Below are 23,126 nucleotides of genomic sequence, written 5' to 3'. Positions count from 1 at the left end.
ATCATATCCTTAAGGAAGAAACACAAAGTACAAGAGAAAGCAAAATTACATAAGATAATTTTTTTTTAATTAAAGGTAATAGACTTTGGTCTTTATTCAAACTCCACAATTTTTCTCTCTGGATACAGATCCTATTCTCCAACGTAGAAACCACAAAATTGTGCCCAATTGTTGCACTGATGGAATGAGCAAGTCCATTAAGGTTTACCATCACCCTCATGTTGCTGTTAGAGCATACAATGCTCTTCTGATTCTGCTCATCTCACTCGGCATCAGTTCATCAAATCCTTCACCAACCATGCCTCCTAGTCTGTAATAGAACAATAGTGTTCTACCACATACATTTACCAAAGTTTGTTAAGCCATTCTCCAATTGAAGGGCATTTACTTAATTTCCAATTCTTTGTTACCACAAACAGGGCTGCTATGAATATTTTTGTACAAGTGATATTTTTACCCCTTTTCATAATCTCTTCAGGGTATAGACCCAGTAGTGGCATTGCTGGATCAATTTTTGCTGCCCGTTGAGCCTCATTCCAAATTGCTCTCCAGAAAGGTTGAATGAGTTCACAGCTCCACCAACAATGAATTAGTGTCCCAGATTTCCTACATCCCTTGCAACATTGATCATTTTCCTTTCTGGTTATATTGGCCAGTCTGAGAGATGTGAGGTGGTACCTCAGAGATGCTTTAATTTGCATTTGTCTCATAATTAGTGATTTAGAGCAATTTTTCATATGACTTTAGATCACTTTGATTTCCTCATCCATAACTTGCCTTTGCATCTTTTGACCATTTGTCAATTGGGTAATGGCTTGTCTTTTTAAAAAATGTGACTCAATTTTCTGTATGTTTTAGAAAGGAGTCTTTTGTCAGAAATACTAGTTGTAAAAATTGTTTCCCAATTTAGTACATTTCTTTTGATCTTGCTTACAGTGGTTTTGTCTGTGCAAAAGCTTTTTAATTTAATGTAGTCAAAATTGTCCAGTTTATTTTTAAGAATGTTCTCCATTTCTTCCTTAGTCATCTGCTTCACTTTCCATAGATCTGATAGGAAAACTATTCCTTGATTTCCTAGTTTGCTTATAATGTTTCTTTTATGTCTAAATCCTGTATCCATTTTGATCTTATCTTGGTATAGGGTGTGAGGTGTTAGTCTAATCCAAGTTTCTGCCATACTGACTTCCAATTGTCCCAACAGGTTTTATCAAAGAGAGATCTTTTATCCAAATAGCTTGACTCTTGGGGTTTATAAAACAGCGGATTACTATAATCAATCTGATAAAAAAAAAAAGAAAGTTGATGCTTTCATGACAGACAACTAGACTAATATTCAGAATAGGAAATGTATTATTGGATGTGAACAGTATGCGAATTTATTTTACTTGATTATTCTATGTGATAGAAGAATTCTATATTTATTTCTGTCTTTTGTTTTTTTTTCCCTAGTGGATGGTAGTAATTTGAAAAATGTGGAGAAACATAAGTACATGACAATTTTAAAAAAAGAAATTCACAACCCAAATCTCATCTTTTTCACATATATAGAATGAAATTTGCAATAGATGCATTTTTATTTATTTTCATCTATATGCACATGTATATTTTTAAGTTCAAAAATATCCTTCCACTCTCCCTTCCCTAGTCCTCCCCACCCCCAGTGACAATTAGGTAGGTTAGTAGTGTACATACATATTTTGCTAAACATGTTTACAGATTAGGATTTAGGATTAGGGGAAAGAGATACACAAGAGATAATTTTTATAAAGCGTTCATCAAATTCTGAAGGATTTTTTGCATGTATTTTGTTTTGTTTTGTTTTTCTTGCTCTGACTGGTAATAATGTAGTCCATAGTCTAATACATTTTTCCTAGCTCTTTGATATGCTGAGAGGAGTTGCTTTCAAGAAGTTGTTTATCCCCCAATGTTGTTGTTGATTTGTACATTGTTCTTTTGGTTCTAAAGCCTTCACTCAACTTCAGATCCCATAAATCACTCCATGCTTCTCTAGAGTCAAAACATTTATGGTTTCTTATAGAACAATAGTATTCCATAGTATTCATGTGCCACTACTTGTTTAGTCATTCCCCAGTTGATGGGTATCCTCTCAATTTCCAACTTTTTGCCACTTCTAAAAGAGCTGCTGTGAATATTTTGGAATCTGTAGGACTTTTCCCTTTTTTTAAAATAATTTCTTCTGGATACAGACCTAGGATTTGAATTTCTGGGTCAAAGAGCATAAACAGATTTATTGCTCTTTGGGAATAGTTCCATATTACTCTCCAGAAAGGTTGGATCTGTTCAAAGCTCTACCAATAATGTATCAAAGTCCCAATCCTCCCAAAATGATTGATCCAACAACACTGATCATTTTCCCTTTTTTCTCATCTTGGCCAATCTGATAGATGTGAAGTGATACCCCATTGTTGTTTTAATTCACATTTCTCTAATCAATAAAGATTTAATGAATTTTTCATATGATTAGATATGTTTAATTTCTTCATTTGAAAACTGTCTGTTCATATCCTTTGACCATTTATTAATTGGGGAATGGCTCATCAAATTTATAAAGCCACTAGCCATTCTCCTATATATAAATACATATTACTATATATATATATATATATATATATATATATATATATATATATACAATATATTACTATGTATATAATGTATGTTACTATATAATATATATTACTATATATATAATGTATGTTACTATATATATATATATATATATATATATATATTACAAAAGACACCTTTATCAGAACTCCCAGTTGTGCAGATTGTTTCCCAACTTTCTGCTATCCTAATTTTGGCAGCATTGATTTTATTAGTGCCAAAACTTTTTAAGTTGATGTCAGAATCATTCATTTTACAGTTATAATGTGCTCTAATTCTTGTTTAGTCATAAATTTAGACCCTTTTCATAGATCTGATAGATTTTTTTTTTGGTCTATTAATGTATCTATGGTATCACTCTTTATGTCTAAATCCTCTACCCATTTTGACCTTATCTGTATAGGGTATGAGATGTGGATCTATGCCTAGTTTTTGCCATAGTATTTTACAGTTTTCCTTTTTTTTGGAAGGTAGTGGGGTTAAGTGGCTTGCCCAAGGCCACACAGCTAGGTAATTATTAAGTGTCTGAAACCAGATTTGAACTCAGGTCCTCCTGACTCCAGGTCTGGTGCTATATCCACTGTATCACCTAGCTGCCCCACAATTTTCCAGTTTTCCCAATAATTTTTGTCAAATAGTGAGTTCTTACCCCAGAGGATGATGCTTTTGAGTTTGTCAAATAGTATATTGCTGCAGTTTCTCTTGAACCTATCCTAATCCCCTGATTCATTACTATATGTCTTCACCAGTCCCAGGCAGTTTTGATGACTGCCAATTTATAGTATTGCTTTAGATCTGGTAGAGCTAGGGAACCTTCCTTTACATTTTTTTTCATCAGTTCCCATGCTATTCTTGCTCTTTGGTTATTCCAGATGAATATTTTTTTTAGCTTGGCAAAGTAGTTATTTGGTAGTTTGATTGGTATGGCACTGAATAAGTAATAATAGGTGTATTTTTAATCTTATTGGGTGTCAATATGTTTTTCAATATTAAGTTACTGGAAAAATATGAGCTAGAAGGAAGAAAGTTTATCTTCCTAGTTTGAATAATATCTAATTTAAAACTTCATTTAAAACATCTTAAAATATAAAAAATAATTGAAATCTTCTAATTATCTGAAGCAGCCCTCCTTGATATTTAGATTAACAAATCATTTTTTCCCTGTGAGAAAGAAAATCTTTTCGGGGGGACACATAACCTTATTTCTCAAAATATAGGTGAAAGGGTTCAAAGTAGAACTCACTGTAAAGCATAGCCCTGATCTTTCCTTTCTCTGTGGAATAACTGAAGTCTCAACTTATATAAACATAGACTATGGATGAATAACCACAATGAAGTGAGGTGAGTAGACAGAAAAGTTTCTTCTGTTTTCCTCTATTGCCTGGATTGCCATTATGATGAAGATGCTGAAGTCATAGTACATCATAATAACAGAAAACTCAGAACAACAAACAATTTGTCAGCCACAGTGGTCATGATATCATTCCCATATGTGGAGGAGAATAGAGGAGCTCTCACAAAGAAAATAGGCAATCATATTAGGACCATAGAATGACACCTTGTCTAATATGCTGGTATTTGTTCTGCCAAATGCATTGGTCCACACCACCCCCACTGCCAAAGTCATAGCCAGGGATATACAAACTTACTATTTCTTTTTGTTCTATGATAATGTAAAAGGTGTTGGGAGAGATCACATGTGAATCATAAGCCACAATTATGAAGAACTAGATCGGTAGTTTTGTATGGATCCCTAAGGGTAAAATCAAATAGAGGTAACAGTGTGGTGGGGGAGGACTTTGATGATTTGCTTTGATCCTGTGGTGGTTGTAATATGACATAGTTTTTTCCCATTCATTTCTTGATCTACCTTTATCTGATATGATGATCTTATTTTTAATTAGAGATATTAATGAATTGTGATATATTTTGGTTGTCATTTCATAATTAATGAGATTAAAGAATCATTTCAGTGATTGAGATTATTTAATAAAATGATTTCACCTTATTCTATTCCATTATTTGTTCTTTGTAGGTTTCCCAGGTTGACCAACATCTCTCTATAAGACTTTTCCATTTATCAAAAAGCTAAAGGAAGAAAAAATATCCATCATCTGATTTTTGACCTACCAGAATGCTAACTTCCCTTGCAGAAGCATTATGTCTATATTCCCACTCAAAATTCATTAAGGGCTTTCATCTGTATGAAATTAAGAGTAACATATCACTCATACTTTAGAATACAAGATTATACAAAACAAATATCTTTAGGATATTAGAAAATCAAAGTCGTAAGGATTTCTATCATCACTACCAGAATACCCTTACCCAAATCAATCTCCTTCACAAAGTTTTAAATTTCTAAGCTTTCACTTATTAAATACAGGCACTTTTCTAAGGGCTTCCTTAACATCCTTGTTCCTCAAAGTGTATATGAGAGGGTTTAAGGTGGGACTAACTGCTGTGTAAATTACAGCCACCAATTTTCCACTTTCAGGAGAATAGCGAGATATGGGGCTGACATAAGCATAAAATACAGTGCAGTAATACATGGTGACCACAATTAGATGGGAGGAGCAGGTAGAGAATGCTCTCTTCTTTCCCTCTCTGGTCCGGATTTTCAAGATGTTGGAGATGATGAAGCAGTATGACACCATGATCAACAGGAAATTCAGAAAAGAGAAGAAGACATCAGCAAGAATTGTCATGATACTGTTAATATATGTTGATGTGCAAGATAAAAGCAATACATTGGGGATTTCACAAAAGAATTGATTAATGATATTGGGGCCACAGAATGATAATCTAATCATAAGCCCAGTATGGACACTAGTGTTAAATCCACAGATGCCCCATACCCCAACTGCCAGAAGGACACAAATCTTCTTACTCATCATGGTACTATAGTGTAGAGGGTGGCAGATGGCCACATATCTGTCATAAGCCATGGCTGTCAAGAGAAGGAGTTCACCAGATACAGACCAGATAAGAAAGTATACTTGGGCCATGCATCCACTATATGAGATGGTTTTCTTTTCAGAAACCAGGTTCTCCAATGCCTTGGGAAGAACAGAAGTTGTGCCCATGATGTCCAACAAAGATAAGTTGACTAGAAAAAAATACATAGGGGTGTGAAGAGTAGCACTACAAATAACCAACACAATGATCAGGATATTCCCAGTAAGGGCAGTTGTGTATAATGAAAAAAAGGTGCCAAAGAGCAAGATTCTTAGTGGAACACTATCTGAGAAACCTTGAAGGATGAACTCAGTCACGTATGTTTGGTTATTCAACAACATTCTTTCGGGAAGCAGAAGTTTTCCTACGTTTTCTATTGTTTTCTTCCAATGTCAGTTGAAATAGTCACAGAATTCTGGTTCTCTCTTCCACATTGCTGAATTTTATGAGAAAATAAAGATTATTTTAATATTCAGATTATGGACAACATATTGGAACAGTGCAAATGAATGCATAATTTAATACAATTTTAAATTTGGACAATGAATGTATAAAAATGACAAATTAATAAATATAAAAGTTATAAAATTATAAATAAAGTCTTAATTCTCTTCCAATGAAAAAGGAATAATAAATTTGTCTTGGACATATACTAAGCAAGAAGCACTTATGGCACCTATCTGAGGCACTGGAGCAAGATTCGAACTCTGACTACAAATTCTTTTTTTTAACTACACAATTATTTTGCTTCTTCATGTTATTTAGCAACTAAAATTCCATGTGTAATCACAGTTTGGTTTGTTTCAAGGGAAAGAAATTTTTTTTATCCTTTATTTGAACCTTGCTTAGAATGTCAATTGGGCAAGGTATTCATGTTACTTTGGTAAATAAACTCATATCTCTAGGTCTCTTTCTTCATCTATAAAATGAAGACGAAGATTAATTTGACCTGTCAGTTCCTTTCTAATTTTGAATTCATATAATTCCATGATTCTATGATTTCCAGTATCCTCTTCAGACAATTTACTCAATCCTCATTCCTCATTATTGCAGAGAAGTTGCTGATCTGCATTGGTAGAGGGAGTTTGTTCCCTGAAAAAATCTCTATACCAATGAAAACACAAGTGTAATCTAAGCCTTAGTCCAAATATTAAAAATAAAGGCAACCAATCCAGCTTCCTTTCTTGTATTTACACTTGTGCAAATTAACTTCATTACCTAAAATGTTATAACTTTTTAATCATTATCCTTATGTTTCCATCAGAATCTTTCTTATCATTATCATTTTCTTTTACTAGGATATTACTGAAGAAAATCTGAGAAAGTCAGATTCTCACAGATCCTTGGCAAGTTATTTAACCTTCCTCTGCCTTAATTCCTCATCTGCAGAATGAGGTGGTTGGATTCAGTGTCTTCTAAGGTCCTTTGCAATTTTAAATCTGTGATTCCATTACTTTATGAAGTACTAAAACAGTTCACACTTCCAATCTCCCAAATAATCAAGAAGACCAGAGAATGAAAGATTCCAAAATGCCTACTATTGCTTAATTGGAAAATATATTGGACAGTGCAGAAAAAAAAATAGAACCTTAAACAGAGTTTTTCCTCCTCCTCCAAAGGTCTGGAAAAGACATTTTGACATTTCCCAACCCATTAGGAAAGAGTGATAAGTGGGGGGGGGGGGCTACTAGGACAAAATGCTATATACATTGCCAGCTCAAACTTGTAAGATTTCTATTGCCATTCTTTGTTAAGATGGAGAGATCAAAGGGTAGAAATGTAAGTGTGTCAACTGTAAAGCAAAGGGGAAAGGGCCATGCAAAGACTAAGGACTTTGATAATTTTTTGAAATACTTCATTGCAATAAAATTCCAACAAAATTTCATATATCATGTGATATTACTGGAAGCAATTAGGATTAAGCACCTTGCTCAAAGTAACACAGCTATCAAGTGTCAAATATCTGAATTCAAATTTGAATTCTGATTCTCCTGATTCCAGAATCAGTGCTTGTTCCACTATACCACCCTTTATCTACTCAAAAATATTAAACTTCTTTAAAATGATTTTCTATTTTTTTAATTTTGTTACAGTATTGATTCATGTTTATCATCCATGTTATTTTTTTCACTTTTATATTATTTATCTTAGAGTATTATTATAGCCCACACTCAGGTTTGTAGAAGTCATATTTTGGGGGGTACATAGAAAGAATTTGGACCAGTATAAAATCTGCCCACATTTTTAGTCCACAAATAAAATTTCAAGCATTCCTCTGCCAGTGTGGTAGTTTTCCACAAAACTTATTTTATATTGTATTTATATATATATATATATATATATATATATATATATATGTATGTATATATTAGGACTTTATTTTGCCATCTTCTGGATAGAATTTGTTAACATATTAAATAAGGTTCCTCCTGAAGCCTAATGTGATATGAACTACAAGACAAGCCTTAGAGTAAAGAAGATACTGATTCAGGTTCCTACCCATATAATCACCCACAAATCTCTTTATTTCTGTCTGAAGTGACTCTCTGAGTTTAAAAGTTATAGTCAAGATGTCTGATTTCTATCAGTGAAAGTGCTTTTACACTTTGAGTGTAAAATGTCTGTCTTGGTTATAAATCAAATTTCAATGTTATCAATTTCATAATTCTAGACCCAAACAGGGGAACTCAAATCTTGTCCAGTACGCATTCCAGGGAAGTTATCGAAAAAAATACTGATGATTATTTGACCTATTAAAACATTCCTAGTATTCTGAAGGTGAAGTTTTTTTAAATTTAATTATTTTTTTAAATTTTTTAATTTAATGGAATTTTCTGAAAAATTTGTAACAAGTCTTAAAAAAACTATTTTCTCCTACAAATATTCAGAATCCACAGGTACTTCTTCTTCAGTTCTAGAACCTACATTTCTAATTCCAAGATAGTCCAGGTTTATTGAAGGATTTAGAATTCCTTTTATCCATTAAGATTTTTGACTTGATCAACAACTCACAATCCATATATAACCTATGAGTGATTGTTGCTTAGCTTGTCTACTGTAATTAAGCTTATAAATTTAATTACTATCAAGCATTTGAATTTATCCTTTTTTACTGAGAGTGGCTTTTACGTGTTATTTTTCTAGTCAGGTTTAAGGTTAAAAAGACCAGAGTCTGAATCTTGTGACTAATGCTTACATAATGTAATCATGGTATCTCTGAATCTTAGTTTACTTTTCTGTCAAATGACCAGGTGATGGTGGTGGGGGTGGGGGTGGGGATGGTTGAACATAATGCTTCTAAAACCTTCACTAAAACTACATCTGTAATCTTCAACAAGGGGGAAGGATGGGAATAATATTATTGGTATTACAAACTTCAGATGATTTTTGTTATTCACTCATGAATAACAAAGGAGAGAGCATGGTGAGATGAAGTTAGTGTTGTACTTGGGAGTCAAAGAACCTTTCTTGAGCAAATCATTCATGCTACCCTAATCAATTTCAAAAACAAAACAGAATATTGATTCACTGTAGCTGTATTTTCTAATAACTACTTACTTCAAAAAAGCAGGTATTCCCAGGTCCTACATCTTAGTCTGCTTATGATAAGGCATTTCAAATCTAACCTTGATCCACTAAAGTACCTACAATTGCTTTTTTTTAAATAAAGTTTACTGGTTCCCTAAATATTTTCAAATTTTCCATGTAGAATCATTTTATTGTTTGAGTAACAGGTAAATGTACCTCTTAGAAATATAGAATTCTAGATTAAGAATAGGAAGAGACCTTGGAGAATGTCTAGTCACCATTTAACGGCAGAGAAAGTAGAGAATACATAATGCTTCAGTGACTCGCCCAGAGATATAAGTGAAAGAGAAAAGATTTCATGTCCTTGAGCTCTAAATCGTATTCTTTCCTCTCATATTAATTCATTTTTATTTCAATAATAAAATTCATTTAGTATTTTTCCTTTTTTTGTTAACAATACTCCCCAGATCCAGTTACTTATGTACTATTCCATACCTTTGTGTTCTTTTCTCAGGATCTTAAAGGAGATAATTACCTGCTAGCAAGAATACCTTTGATTGTTTCTCTTAGGTGTTGTTTTGTTATAAGCATTTCAAGTTTATAAATTTACTTATAATGATTTTTAGCATTTATATATTTTAGCTTATTGTTGAGTAAGGTACCTGAACTATTTTGTCTACTCCACTTCTTCCATCATTTGTCTTCAGTGCCATCATTTCTCTTTACTGATAGCCCTTCATTAAACCAAAAATTGCTTGTTGATCTTCTGCCTTCAACATCAATTATCAAAAATAATTGATTTTTGAAAGTTGTCTGTCTATGAATCAAAGCACCCACATTTGTATTTGCAATGATAATCTACTTCAGGATACATTTGGTCATAAAGAAATGCTAAGTTTTACTTCACTTACATATTCTTTCACATAGCCATGGATCATTAATCTAAGAAACTATGATCTGGTATTAGCAGAAGAATATTGTCAGATTGCAGACAAGTCCTTGAAATATTGCATGTATCCATTCAGGGATTTAGGGACAAAGAATCCCAAGAGGATTAATTACAGAAAATTGTTACTGGACAATGTTTAAGTAAGTATTAATGAGTTTTTTTTTGGGGGGGGGAATGGATTTGTGCAAAGGAAGTTGAATATTGACCTCTAAGGATTCCTGCTTCTAGAAATAACTTTTCTTCCATTGATCTCTACATCTAGATATATACTTCTCTGTTTCATATGCTTATATTCAATTTTCACCTATAGCTATTGCACAGTGATTTTGAATTTCTGTTATTGTACATTCATCTATTGTCATATGCCATTTGAAAACTTGTTAGAGCATAAATTGCAAGAGGGCAGGAACTATATCTGAATTGTTTTCTTTTTATTGCATTATGTTGCATAAGGTAGCTGCAAAATCAATGGCTACTGTGCCATAATGGGTTCCACATTGTACCTGTTCTACAACAGTGACAACTAGACTAATAGAGGGAGAAAGACCCATAATAAAGAGCTTGAATGTCCACAAGGTCCAAAGATAGTGAAGAAGAAAATTCAATGTGTCGGTCTTCAACAGAGAAGACCATGTTGATCCAGTGTGATATTAGAAAACTAAACTCAGAGGCAAGAGAAACACCCTAAACAAAGATAATCCTCAGATATCTCTGAAGGGCATGGTGGGAGCCTTGGAAGTGAATAGCTCTTGAACCCACAATGGAGCCAAAACACAAACAAATCCTAAAACATACCTATGGAATGGCAGAGCCTCCAGAAAAAAACTTATCACTAAAGCATCAACAAAATCCTTTGAAGAAGGAACCATAATAATTAGTTATCATATATACAGGAGCAGACACATCCTGCCCTTGCTGTTCAGTTACAAAGTCTGACTTCAACACGATTCACCCTTAACCCTTACATGAACACTGATAAGCAAAACAAATCAAGGAAAACTCCAAATGCCATGAAAAATTACTGTAATTTGAGAGACATTTGCTGAAGGAGTAAAATATGGGACGGGGGGAAGCTATCATAGGCTAAAGATTCCAAAAGTACTTAGAAGAGAAAATAGAAAAGAAAAAAGAATAAAATAAAATAAAAAGAAATAAATCACTAGGAAGGACAAAATTCCAAGGAGAATTTTAAAATTTTGAAAAGATGGTAGAAAACCTCATCAAAACCTAAATTCCTCCCAAATTAGAATAGCACAAATAGATTGTTGGAAGATACAGAGTATCAAGAATTGGGCCTGAAGTTACAAAGACTGAACTCAAATCTGATCTCAGCTGTTTACTATCTGTGCCATCCTGGGCATAGTGATCCTGGGCAGGCATTTAAACCCCATTTGTCACAATTTCCTCATCTGTAAAATGTGTTGGAGAAGGAAGGGGCATCAGTATCTTTGATAAGATAATCCTCCAAAAGTGTGTGGACAAGTTTGAAACAACTACAATATGGAAGGAAAAAAGGTTTAAACTCAAAAGAAGTAGGAAAACAATCTATCTACAATCTATCCAAAAATCATGAGCAAAAAGATGTTTGGAAACCATATTTCAAAGAATTATATATGAAAACTGCCCATATTTCTAAAAACCAAAAGACAATGTGAAAATAGAATCTGCCAGTTACCCCATAAAGGAAATCCCCAAATGAAAACTCTTAGGAATATTGAAGATAAAATTCAGTTTCTAGGTCGCAGGAAAAAAAAAACATACAAGCAGTCAGAAAGAATGAAGCCTAATTCCAACAAAATCAGAATAACACAACACTTTTCAAGATCAATGTAAAGGAAAGGAAAACATGTAATATGACATTTCAAAAGTCAAAATATAAAAGCTTACAATAAAATATAACATATTTGCCAAAACTAAAGATAATTCTATAATGGATAAAAATGGATTTTCAATTGAGAATTTCCAAATATTCCTGATGAAAAGTCTCAACTAAATAGTCATTTTGAATTGGAATTATTGGCATCTAGGGAAACATAAAAAGTAAACTTGTGATAACTTTAAAAAGAATATGGAAACATGAAATGTTTTTTTTTTAATGAAATATTAGAAAAAACATGTATTCTTGTAATTTCAATAACTTCAAGAGTCATAGAAGGTTAATGAGGCATACAGAGAGCCTGATCTTAGAAGAAGACACAGGAGAAGGGATAAAAAGCACATAATGAAGAGGAAAGGAAAGGGAAGAAGCTGAAAATCACTATCACATAATAGAGATATATCAAAAGAATAGACTTATTAATGCAGTGAACTCAAAAAAATAGGAATGGTTAGTGATGAAGTTGAACCAGGTTTTTCCTTAATTTTTTTATGATGAAATTAATTTAAATTAAATTTAAGAAGAGACTTTCTTCTCTCTCTCTCTTTCTCTCTCTCTCTCTCTCTCTCTCTCTCTCTCTCTCTCTCACACACACACACACACACACACACACACACACACACAAACACACAAACATATACACATAACAAACACACTGCACCTAGGCTATGGATTCTATTAATTAAGAAGGAGTTGGGAGAGTTGGGAGGGTAGGAAGGCTAAACAGTAGATAAGTTAAATCAATCAATAAATAAATCATAAATAAATCAATCTCTGGGATCAAAAGAATGGATATGAAGGCAGGGAATAAAAGAAAAGAGAGGAAATGGTAGAAGTCTGAGATTGGGAAAAAGTCGAGACTAGATAAATGGCACTGGAGTGAAAATAACCTATTAAATTTGTAGACCATAGGTATTCTTTACCATTTCCATCTTATTAAGAGATGTTGTACATAAAGAGTAGCAAAAAGGAGAACATGGTAGAGGGAAATATTCAGTTAACAGTCATAATATTGATAACAAATGAGATGACCTTAAGCCCAAAATGGAAAAAAAATAGATTAAACTAGAAAGCAGAATCCATTTTAAAGAAATACACTTGAAATATAAAAATTTTCATAAATAAGTCAATAGGAAAAAAGCCTTCAGTTTTAGCTGAACTCCTGGGACCCCCCCCAAAAAACATTCTATGGTAGCAGTTTTAGATAAGTCTTAAAAATGTAGACATTAGTCAAATAGAGGATCAGAAAAACAAGTTTATAGTTAAAGGATCAAATAATTAATTAAACACTTAATAAATATGCATTAATCATCATAGTATCTTCATATTTAAAAGGGAAAAATATAAAATTTCTAGAAAGAATTAGAAGGTAGAGCTATAATCATGACATAATGGATTTTATACCTCATTATGTTCCTTCAAATCTAAGCAAAAGATATGGGGAGGAGGATAAAGCACCGGCCTTGGAGTCAGGAGTACCTGGGTTCAAATCCGGTCTCGGACACTTAATGATTGCCTAGCTGTGTGGCCTTGGGCAAGCCACTTAACCCCATTTGCCTTGCAAAAAAAAACCTAAAAAAAAGATATGGGGGGGGAAAGAAGTTAGGCATTTGGATATAATTTTATAATATTTATAAAAAATAAAATTCTCATTTAAAATTACTAAATAAAAAAGAGAAATAAGTTTATATATTTTTGTTTATGTAAGAAACTTTCATAAAACAAAACATGGCCTGGTATATAAATATCTATGAGTACACAAAAGAGGAAATAATGCAATAAAAACCATATTCTATATTGGTAACTTGATAAAGAAATTAAAGCAAATTAAAAATTAAATGAACTAATCTGCCAAAAACAAATTGAAAAACAGTAGAAAATGTCATCAAAGATAATTACTAAAATGTCAACCTATACCAAATTCATAGAAATCAGGTAAATCACACATTAAGGAAATTTTTTTTTATAATTTTAAACAATTAAACCACCAAAAAAGAGAAAGACAAATTGATAAACAGGACATGAAACTAAAAAAAAGTCAAAAAATAGAAAATCAGTCCCTCTTTTTATTACATGTCAAAGTAGAAATATTGAATGTTAAGAGACAAAAAGAGAGAGCAAAAAAGACATTACTGAATATATAGATAAAAATAGATGTTTTATTTTAAACTAAGAAAATAGTTAGATAAATCTGATTTTTAAATAAGAAGAAAATATTCAAGATATCCCTAGATCAATGAACAAATGCTCCAAATAACTAATAACAAAATTCAAACTATGGCAATTTTGAAGTTCTATCAAGAACCTATCCAATTGACAAAGTGTAGAAAAAAAAATGAAAGGTATTGTTGGGGTTAAGAGAAAAGGAATGTGTTGTTGAGAAACAATTTGGAATTATGAAAGGAAAAAGTTATTTAGTAGTCCACAGTCTCATCCAACTATTCCACAGTTAGGTATACATACCTAAAGAAGTCAAAGAAAGAGGGAAAAATTGCAGGATAAGCATACACATACATACAAACATATATAAATATATGATTTAATTTATAGCAGCACTTTTTATAGTATAAAAAATTATGGTGGCAAAAAATGGACATGAAGATTGTACCCATTATTGGAGAATGAATAGGAACATTAAGGTATATGATGTAATGAAATTAAATTGTTCTCTATGAACTTAGAAAAATTGTTTTAGAGAGAGATTTAAAAAGGCTAGAATAAATTGATGCAGAGTAAAATGAGTGTTAAATGATGGAGGATTAAGTACACCAATTTCCTTTAAAAATGAACCATTCTAAAAGACTTGAGGGTTTGAATCTATAATAATTCATGGTAATAGAGTATTGATAAAGAAGAATGTTGGTGATGTTATAACAGAGAGATATAGACTAATATTCAGAAAAAGAAATATATTATTGGATATGACCAATATGGAAATTTATTTTGATTGACTATTCTGTGTAATAGAAGAATTTTCTCTTTCTGTATTTCTTTTTGCCAGTGGATGGTAGTAATTTGGAAGATGTAGAGAAAAATAAATACATGACAATTTTTAAAAAGAAAATCACAACCTCTCTGAATCTCAGCTTTCTCATATATAAAGCAAGAATTACAATAGGTATATTTTTTATCTCATTAGGTTTAAAAAATATTTTTTAATCTTATGATATTATGAAAATATGACCTAGAAGGGAGAAAGTTTGGCTATTTCCCTAGTTTTGGATAGTGACCAATATAACACTATACTGAAAGCTTCTTAAAAGATTAAAAACAATTGACATTTTCTAATTATCTGAAGCAGCCCTCCATAATGTTTAGATGAACAAATCATCATTTTTCCCCCTTGAAAAAGAAAATCTTTCCTGGGAGCCACTGAAATCCTCATTTCTTGAAGTATGGATAAAAGGGTTCAAAGTAGGTAAAGTATAGTCATGATTTTACCCTTCTCTCTGGAGAAACTGGAGCCTGATCTTATATAAACATAGAATATGGCAGAGTAACTACAATAAAGCAAGAGGAGTGAGTAGAAAAGTTCCTTCTGTTTTCTATTGTCTGGATTACCATGATGATGATGATGCTGAAGACATAGGACAGTAGAATAAACATAAAAATTGGAACACCCTTGATGGCAAAATATCATTTGTATATGGAGAGGATGAGGAGAGTAGCAGAATAGAGGGGATCTGACAAAGAAAATGGTCAATCACATGTGGACCATAGAACGACACTCTGAACAACATGCTGGCATTCCTTGTGGAGCCAAATGCTTTGGTCTACACCACCCCACCACCAAAAACCTTCGCCAGGGTGGTTCAAACTTACTATTTCTTTTTGTTCTATAATAATATAAAATAAGGGCGGGGTGAGGACACATGTCAATATTAAGCAGCAACTATGATGAACTATATTAGTATTTTTATATGCGTCCTTAAGGAAGACATCAAAAAGACTTAAAGGTGGTGGCTGGCTGGAGGGTGGTCTTTGATGATTTCCTATGATCCTGTGCATGTCACAATGTTACATATTGTTCTCCATTCATTTGTTGACATACCTTGATATAATATGATGATCTTATTTTTAATTAGCAATAATAATGATTTGTGTGTGATTCACTTTTGAGAGGCATTTCATAATTAATGAGATTACAGAATCATTTTAATTAGTGAAGTTATTTAATAAAATGATTTCACGTTAGTCAGCTCCTTTATATATTCTATGCAGATTTTATAAGTTGACCAGTATTTCTCTCTCAGGCTTTTTCAATTTATGAAAAAACAAAAGGAAAAGAAAATATCCAATATCTGATTTTTGACTACCTGAATAAGTTGCAGGAACAATATGTCTTTATTCCCATTCAAAACTCATTAAGGGGTTCTAGATGTTACATCTCTATGAAATTAAGAAAAACATGGCATTCATACTATCAAATATGAGATTATGCAGTAGGAAAATCTCTAGAATATTAGAAAATCAAATTCTTAGCAATTTCTGCCATCAATACAAGAATACCCTTATGAAAATCAAACCCATACAGAAGGTTTTAGATTTCTAAGCTTTCACTTCCTAAATAAAGGCACTTTTCTGAGGGCTTCTCTGACATCCTTGTCCCTCAAAGTGTATATGAGAGGATTTAAGGTGGGACTAACTGCTGTGTAAATTACAGCCACCAATTTTCCACTTTCAGGAGAATAACGAGATATGGGGCTGATATGAGCATAAAATACAGTGCGGTAATACATGATGACTACAATCAGGTGGGAGGAGCAGGTAGAGAATCCTCTCTTCTTTCCCTCTCTGGTCTGCTTTTTCATGATGTTGGAGATGATGAAGCAGTATGACACAAAGGTCAAAAGGAAATTCAGAACTGAGAAGAAGACATCAGCAAGGACTGTCATGATATTGTTCACATAAGTTGATGTGCAAGATAGAAGCAGCACAGGGGGGATTTCACAGAAGAATTGATTAATGATATTGGGGCCACAGAAGGATAAACGAATCATAAGACAAGTACTGATGGCAGTGTTAAGTCCACAGATGCCCCATACCCCAGCTGCCAGAAGGACACAAATCTTCTTACTCATCATGGTGCTATAGTGCAGGGGGTGGCAGATGGCCACATATCTGTCATAAGCCATGGCTGTCAAGAGCAAGAGTTCACCAGATACAGACCAGCTAAGAAAATATACTCGTGTCATGCATCCAACATACGAGATGGTTTTCTTATCAGAAAGCAGGTTCTCCAACACCTTGGGAAGAACAGAAGTCGTGCACATGATATCCAACATAGACAAGTTGACTAGGAAAAAATACATAGGGGTGTGAAGAGTAGCACTGCAAATAAACAATGCAATGATCAGGATATTCCCAGTAAGGGCAACTGTGTATAAAGGGGAAAAAAGGTGCCAAAGAGCAAGATCTTTAGTGGAAACCTATCTGAGAATCCTTGAAGGATGAACTCAGTCACTTGTGTCTGGTTATTCATTAACATCCTATGGAAAGCAGAATTTTTCATCCTTTTGTTTTCTTGTTTTCTTCTAGTGCCAGCTTCAATAATCACAGAACTCTGGTTCTTTCTCCCAACTAGTTGAATTAGTTGAGAAAATTAAATATTAAAAAAAATCAAACCATGAATATCATAAAGGAGGAATCCAAGTGAATTCATAATTTACTAAAATTTTAAATTTGTAATTAGAATTAGTAAAAATACCTTCCCTACTTTTCAAGAAAGTGGGATAAGGGACTACTAGGACAAAATGCTACGTAAATTGCTAACACAATCTCTGTTAGATTTATATCGCCACACTTTGATAAGATGGAGAAACCAATGGGAAGAAATGTAGGTGTGTCAGCTATCAATGCAGGACAATAAGAGCCATGTAAAGACATAAGAATTCAATAATTTTCTGAAATATTTCATTCCAATAAAATTTTATAAGCATTTATGTATATATTATATATATATATATTTCAATATCATATGATATTATTGGAAGCAATTTGCATTAAGTACCTTGTCCAGGGTAACACAGGAACAAGTGTTAAATACCTGAAAGCAGATTTGAATTCAGATTCTTCTGACTCCAGAAACAGTGATCGACCCACTATAACACCCAAATTCGCCTTTATCCATTCAAAATATTAAACCTCTTTTAGCACTGATTTTCCACATTTCAAATTCTGTTAAAAAGTTAATTCATGTTTATGAACCATGTTATCTTTGTCTCTTTTATCTATCTTAATAAGAGTTAGATTACAGTACACATCAGGTTTGTAGAAATCATATTTTGAGGAGGACATGGAAAGAATTTGGACCAGTATGATACCCACATTTGTTGTCCACAAATAAAACCTCAAGCATTCCTCTGTCACTTTGGTAGTTTTCCACATAACTTCTTTCATATTGTATTTTCCAAAATATATATGTATATTTATAAATATACATATATATATTTAGGACTTTACTATTTACTCTTTTAATATAATTTATCAACATGTTAAGTAAAGTTTATGCTGAGGCATACTGTGATAAGAGCTGCCAGTCAGACCTTTGAGTAAGGAAGATGCTGATTCAGATCCTATCACTAACACTTTCTAGCCCTGTAATCACAGGCAAATCTTTTTATCTCTCACTGTCTGAGGTGACTCTTAAGAGTAAAGGTTACATGAAAGTTGCCTGATTTCTATCAGTGGAAAGAACTTTTACATTTTGAATGTAAATTTTCTACCTTGAGAATATATCAGTTTTCATTGTTATTAATTTCATAAGCCTAGACCCAACCAAGGAAACAAAACTCTGCTCTAGCACCAAATCCAGAGAAGAAATCCAGAGAAATGATGATGATGATCACTTTGAAATAAAATAGATTCTGACCCATGAAAGAATTCCTAGTAGTCTGAGAGTGAACTTATTTTTTTTAATAGTCTACTATGGAATTCAGAAAAGATTTGTAGAAGTCTTAAAAAACTATTTTCTCCTACACATATTCAGACTCCTCAGGTTCTGCTTCTTCTCTCCCAGTAACTACATTTCCAATTCCAAGACAGTTCAGCCTTATTGAAGGATTTAGAATTCCTTTTATTCATTAAGGTTTTTGGCTTGATCAATTACTCAAAATCCACATCTTATATCTCCCCTAGGTAACCTATGAGCGACTGTTGCTTAGTGATAGGGCATAAACTGTAATTAACCTTAAGTCCATATTTGCCATCAAACATTTGAATTTGTCCATATTTTTTATTGGGAGGGGCTATTATTTTTGCAGGACAATTTTCTAGTCAAATATCAGCCGGACTTACTTAGGTTTATAAGACTTGAGTTTGAATCTTACAGCTGAATTAGAAGTCATGTGATCATGATATCTCTGAGTCTTAAATTCCCTTTCAGCAAAATGGTAGTGGGGGTAGGGGTGAGGGAGGGGGAGAGCCATGCTGGACTTATTGCCTCTAACGTTTGACTGGAATTACATCTATAATCCTTTGCAAAGGGGGAGGATGGGAATGATATTAATTGCATTACAAACTTCAGGTGATTTTTGTTATTCAGTTATCCATAGGAGATGGATGAATTTAATCCTAAACTTGGAGTCAAAGAATCTGATTTCAAATCTGAGATCTTCTATTTACTGATATGTGCAAATCATCCAAGGTACTCTAATCCACTTTAATAAGAAAACAGAACATTGATTCACATTCCTTGTATTTACTAATAGCTCCTTTTTTCAAGAAGCAGGCATTTTCTTGTTCCAAGATCCCATATCTAAATCTTCTCCTGATAGGACTTTAAAAAAAAACAATTATTTAAGGCAATGGGATTAAATAACCTACCTAAGGTCACACAGCAAGGCAATAATTATCAGAATTTGATGGCTGTACAGTACTTTGATTTGGCCTCAGATGCTCTTGACTCCAGGGCTAGTGCTCTATTCCCTTCTACACCTAGCTGCCTTCTGATGACATTTCTAACCTAGCTTGATCCACTGAAGTACTATTATTTTTTTAGATAAAATTTGTTTTTTCTCTAAATATTTAGAGATGTTCTTGGTAATAAGCATTATATTGAGTAACTAACATATGTACCTCTTAGAAACATAGACTTCTAGATTAAGATGGGGAAGACTCCTTAGAGATCTAGTCAAAACCTCTTATTTAATAGAAAAGGAAACAGAGACCCAGTAATGCTTTGGTGAATCCCAAAGTCATGTAAGAACAAAGTGAAAGAAATAATTTCAGCCTACATCTTTGAGCTTCAAATAGTGTTCTTCTTCTTATATTAATTCATTTTTTATTTCAATAAGTAAATTTGACATAGTACTTTCCTTATGTGTTAACAATACTCACCTAACTGCAATTACTTATATACTATACCATACCTACATAAGTTTTTCTCAGGGTCTTCGAGGTGATAATAGCCTGGTGGCATGAATACCTTTGAATGTTCCTCTTATGTTCTGATTTGTGACCAAGTATTTCAAGTTTATACCTTTATTTATTTTGTTCTTTAGCATTTACATAATCTGACCGGGCTTATTGTCTATATCTCATATTCATTGAATTATTTACCTGAACTACTTTGACTTTTCCATTTCTTCCATCATTTCTCTTCACTACTATCATTTCTCTTCACTGATACCCCTTCATTAAACCAAGATTGATTGTTGATCTGCATTCAATATCCTTTACCCAACTTTTCAATTTTCAAAAAATAAATTGATTTTTATAAGTTGCAATTTTAAACAAAGTTCACAAAGAACTGTTTAATTTGACTACAATAACATATTCTTTCACATAGTCATGGTTCATTAATCTAAGAAACTATGACCTGGTATTAACAGAAGAATGCTATCATATTGCTGACAAGCTCTTGAAATATTTCATGTAGCCATTGAGGTGTTTAGTGAGAAAGAATCTTAAGAGGCTTAATTACAGAAAGTTGTCAATGGCATATGAAGACTAATGAACTTTTTTTTTGGGGGGGGTGAGTACAAAGGAGGCTGAATATTGACCTGTAAGGATTCTTATATCTGAAAAATGACTTGGATACATTGATCTCTATATCTAGAGAAGTACCTTTCTACTTAATGTACTTAGGTTTAATTTTCACTTATACGATTGCATACACACACGCACACACATACAGATATATATGTATATGTATATACATATATATATATATATATGTATATATAGTCACATGTCATTTTCTAACATAAGGTCCAAAAGGGAAGTCAGCATATCGTAACTGATTTCTTTTTAGCACATTATGTAGCATGTAATAGCAGCAAAATCAATGGCTATTGTGCCATAAGAGACTCCACATTGTAGCTGTTCTACAGCAGTGCCAATTGGACTAGTAGAGAAAGACCCATGATGAAAATCGACTTGGATGTTCATAAAATCCAAAGACGCTATGTAGGGCAGATCCCTGTAGGATCCAGTGTGGTATTAGCAAGTCAAACTCAGAGACAAGAGAAACTCCCCAGACAAAGATAATCCTTAGATATCTCTGAAGGCCATGGTGGGAGCCTTGCAAGAGAATGACTTTGGACCCATAATGAAGCCATAAATGTAAGCAAAACCTAAAGCAGACCTATGAAATGAACTTATCACCAAAACATCAACACAGTTCTTTGAAGGAGGAACCAAATTATTAGTCATCATACTCAGAAGTGGACACATCATGCTCTTACAGTGTATGACTTAAGCACAGTTCACCCCTAATCCTTGTATTAAGGCTGATGAGAAAAGAAAATCGAGGAAAATTTCAAATGCCATTAATTTGAGAGACAACTACTGGGGAAACAAATCCTAAAATGGATAACAACTGTATAAGAAAGGCAAAAGCTTTGAGTTAATAAAAAAAGAAAAGCAAAGGTATCTTAGTCTCAGGATTGCAAAAATACTTGGAAAATGAAAGAAAAGAATGGAATCAATAGGAAGGAATTTATTTTTTATTCAATTCATTCATTTACTTTGAATTTTACAATTTTTCCAGAATCTCGCTTCCCTCCCCCCAGCCCCCACAGAAAGGCTGTCTATTATTTTTACAATGTTTCCATGGTATACATTGATCTAAGTTGAATGTGATGAGAGAGAAATCATATCCTTATGGAAAAAAAAGTATAAGAGATAGCAAAATTATGTACTAGGATAATGTATTCTCTGGATACAGATCATATTCCCCATCACAGATACCCCCAAATTGTTCCTGATCGTTGCACTGATGGAATGAGCAAGTCCATTATGCTTGATCATCACCCCTCATGGCACTGTTAGAATTTACAATGTTCCTCTGGTTCTGCTCTTCTCACTCAGCATCAGTTCATGAAAATTGTTCCAGGCTTCCCTAAATTCCCATCTCTCCTGGTTTCTAATAGAATAGTGTTCCATGTTGTACATATACCACAGTTTTTTCAGCCATTCCCCAATTAATGGACATTCACTCAGTTTCCAATTCTTTGCCACCACAAACAGGGATGCTATGAATATTTTTGTACAAATGATGTTTTTACCCTTTTCCATGATCTCTTTTGGATACAAACCCAATAGTGGTATTGCTGACCAAAGGGTATGCACATTTTTCTTGTCCTTTGGGTGTAATAATAGGAAGAAATTTAAAGGAAAATTTCAAACTTTGCATAGATTTTAGAAAACCTCAAAAAAGACCTAAGTTCCTAAAATTAGAATAGACCAAATAGGTTGTTAGGAGGTAGAGTGGATCAAGAGTTGCATCTGAAGTCAGGAAGATGGAATTAAAAACTGACCTCAAACATTTACTGTGTGACCATAGACACAGTGACTCAGGACAAGTCATCTAAACTATATTTGCCTCAGTTTCCTCATTTGTTTAATGGTCTGGAGAAGGAAGGGGCATCAGTATTGTTTACAAGAAATGCCTAAAAACTTTGAGGAAGAGTTTGGCACAACTGAAAAGTGACTAGGCATAAAAACAAATCTTTCAAAAATATTGAAGTCAAAAAAACAGTTAATACACAAAAGGAGTAGGAAAACCATCGAAAATGTATCTAAAATCATAAAAGAAGTCTGGACACCATAATTTACAGAACTACAAGTGAAAGCTGTTCAAATTTCTAAGAACCAAAAGACAATGTGAAAACAGAATCTACCAATTTCCCCATAAAAGAAAATGCCAAATGAAAACCCATAGAAATACTTTAGCTAAAATTCAGA

The 23,126-nt window shown here is 33.0% G+C and overlaps 2 protein-coding genes and 1 pseudogene across 3 annotated transcripts in view; all 3 read right to left on the bottom strand.

The window, feature by feature from the left end:
• The window catches only part of LOC141520794 (olfactory receptor 13A1-like), a 396,576-nt gene that overhangs the window by 47,903 nt on the left and 325,547 nt on the right, over nucleotides 1–23,126 (bottom strand). The window contains exon 8 of one of the 2 annotated variants that reach the window (XR_012477736.1): nucleotides 9,851–9,931. The exons of the other annotated variant lie outside the window; for it this stretch is intronic. The gene's annotated coding sequence lies outside the window, so the exon portion shown is untranslated. Of the gene's footprint in view, nucleotides 1–9,850; nucleotides 9,932–23,126 lie in introns of those variants that run through there. 2 annotated transcript variants of the gene reach the window in all.
• Nucleotides 4,998–5,927, bottom strand: LOC141523058 (olfactory receptor 13A1-like). Its single transcript, XM_074236342.1, has one exon. It carries the CDS (start codon nucleotides 5,925–5,927, stop codon nucleotides 4,998–5,000), a length of 930 nt encoding a protein of 309 aa, XP_074092443.1.
• On the bottom strand, nucleotides 16,496–17,427 carry LOC141523057 (olfactory receptor 13A1-like; annotated as a pseudogene).

Source organism: Macrotis lagotis, chromosome 4 (genome assembly GCF_037893015.1).
Source record: "Macrotis lagotis isolate mMagLag1 chromosome 4, bilby.v1.9.chrom.fasta, whole genome shotgun sequence".
In the NCBI taxonomy this organism is placed as follows: domain Eukaryota; kingdom Metazoa; phylum Chordata; class Mammalia; order Peramelemorphia; family Peramelidae; genus Macrotis; species Macrotis lagotis.
The sequence above is the reverse complement of the archived record's forward strand: the minus strand, read 5'-3'. Positions and strand labels throughout refer to the sequence as shown.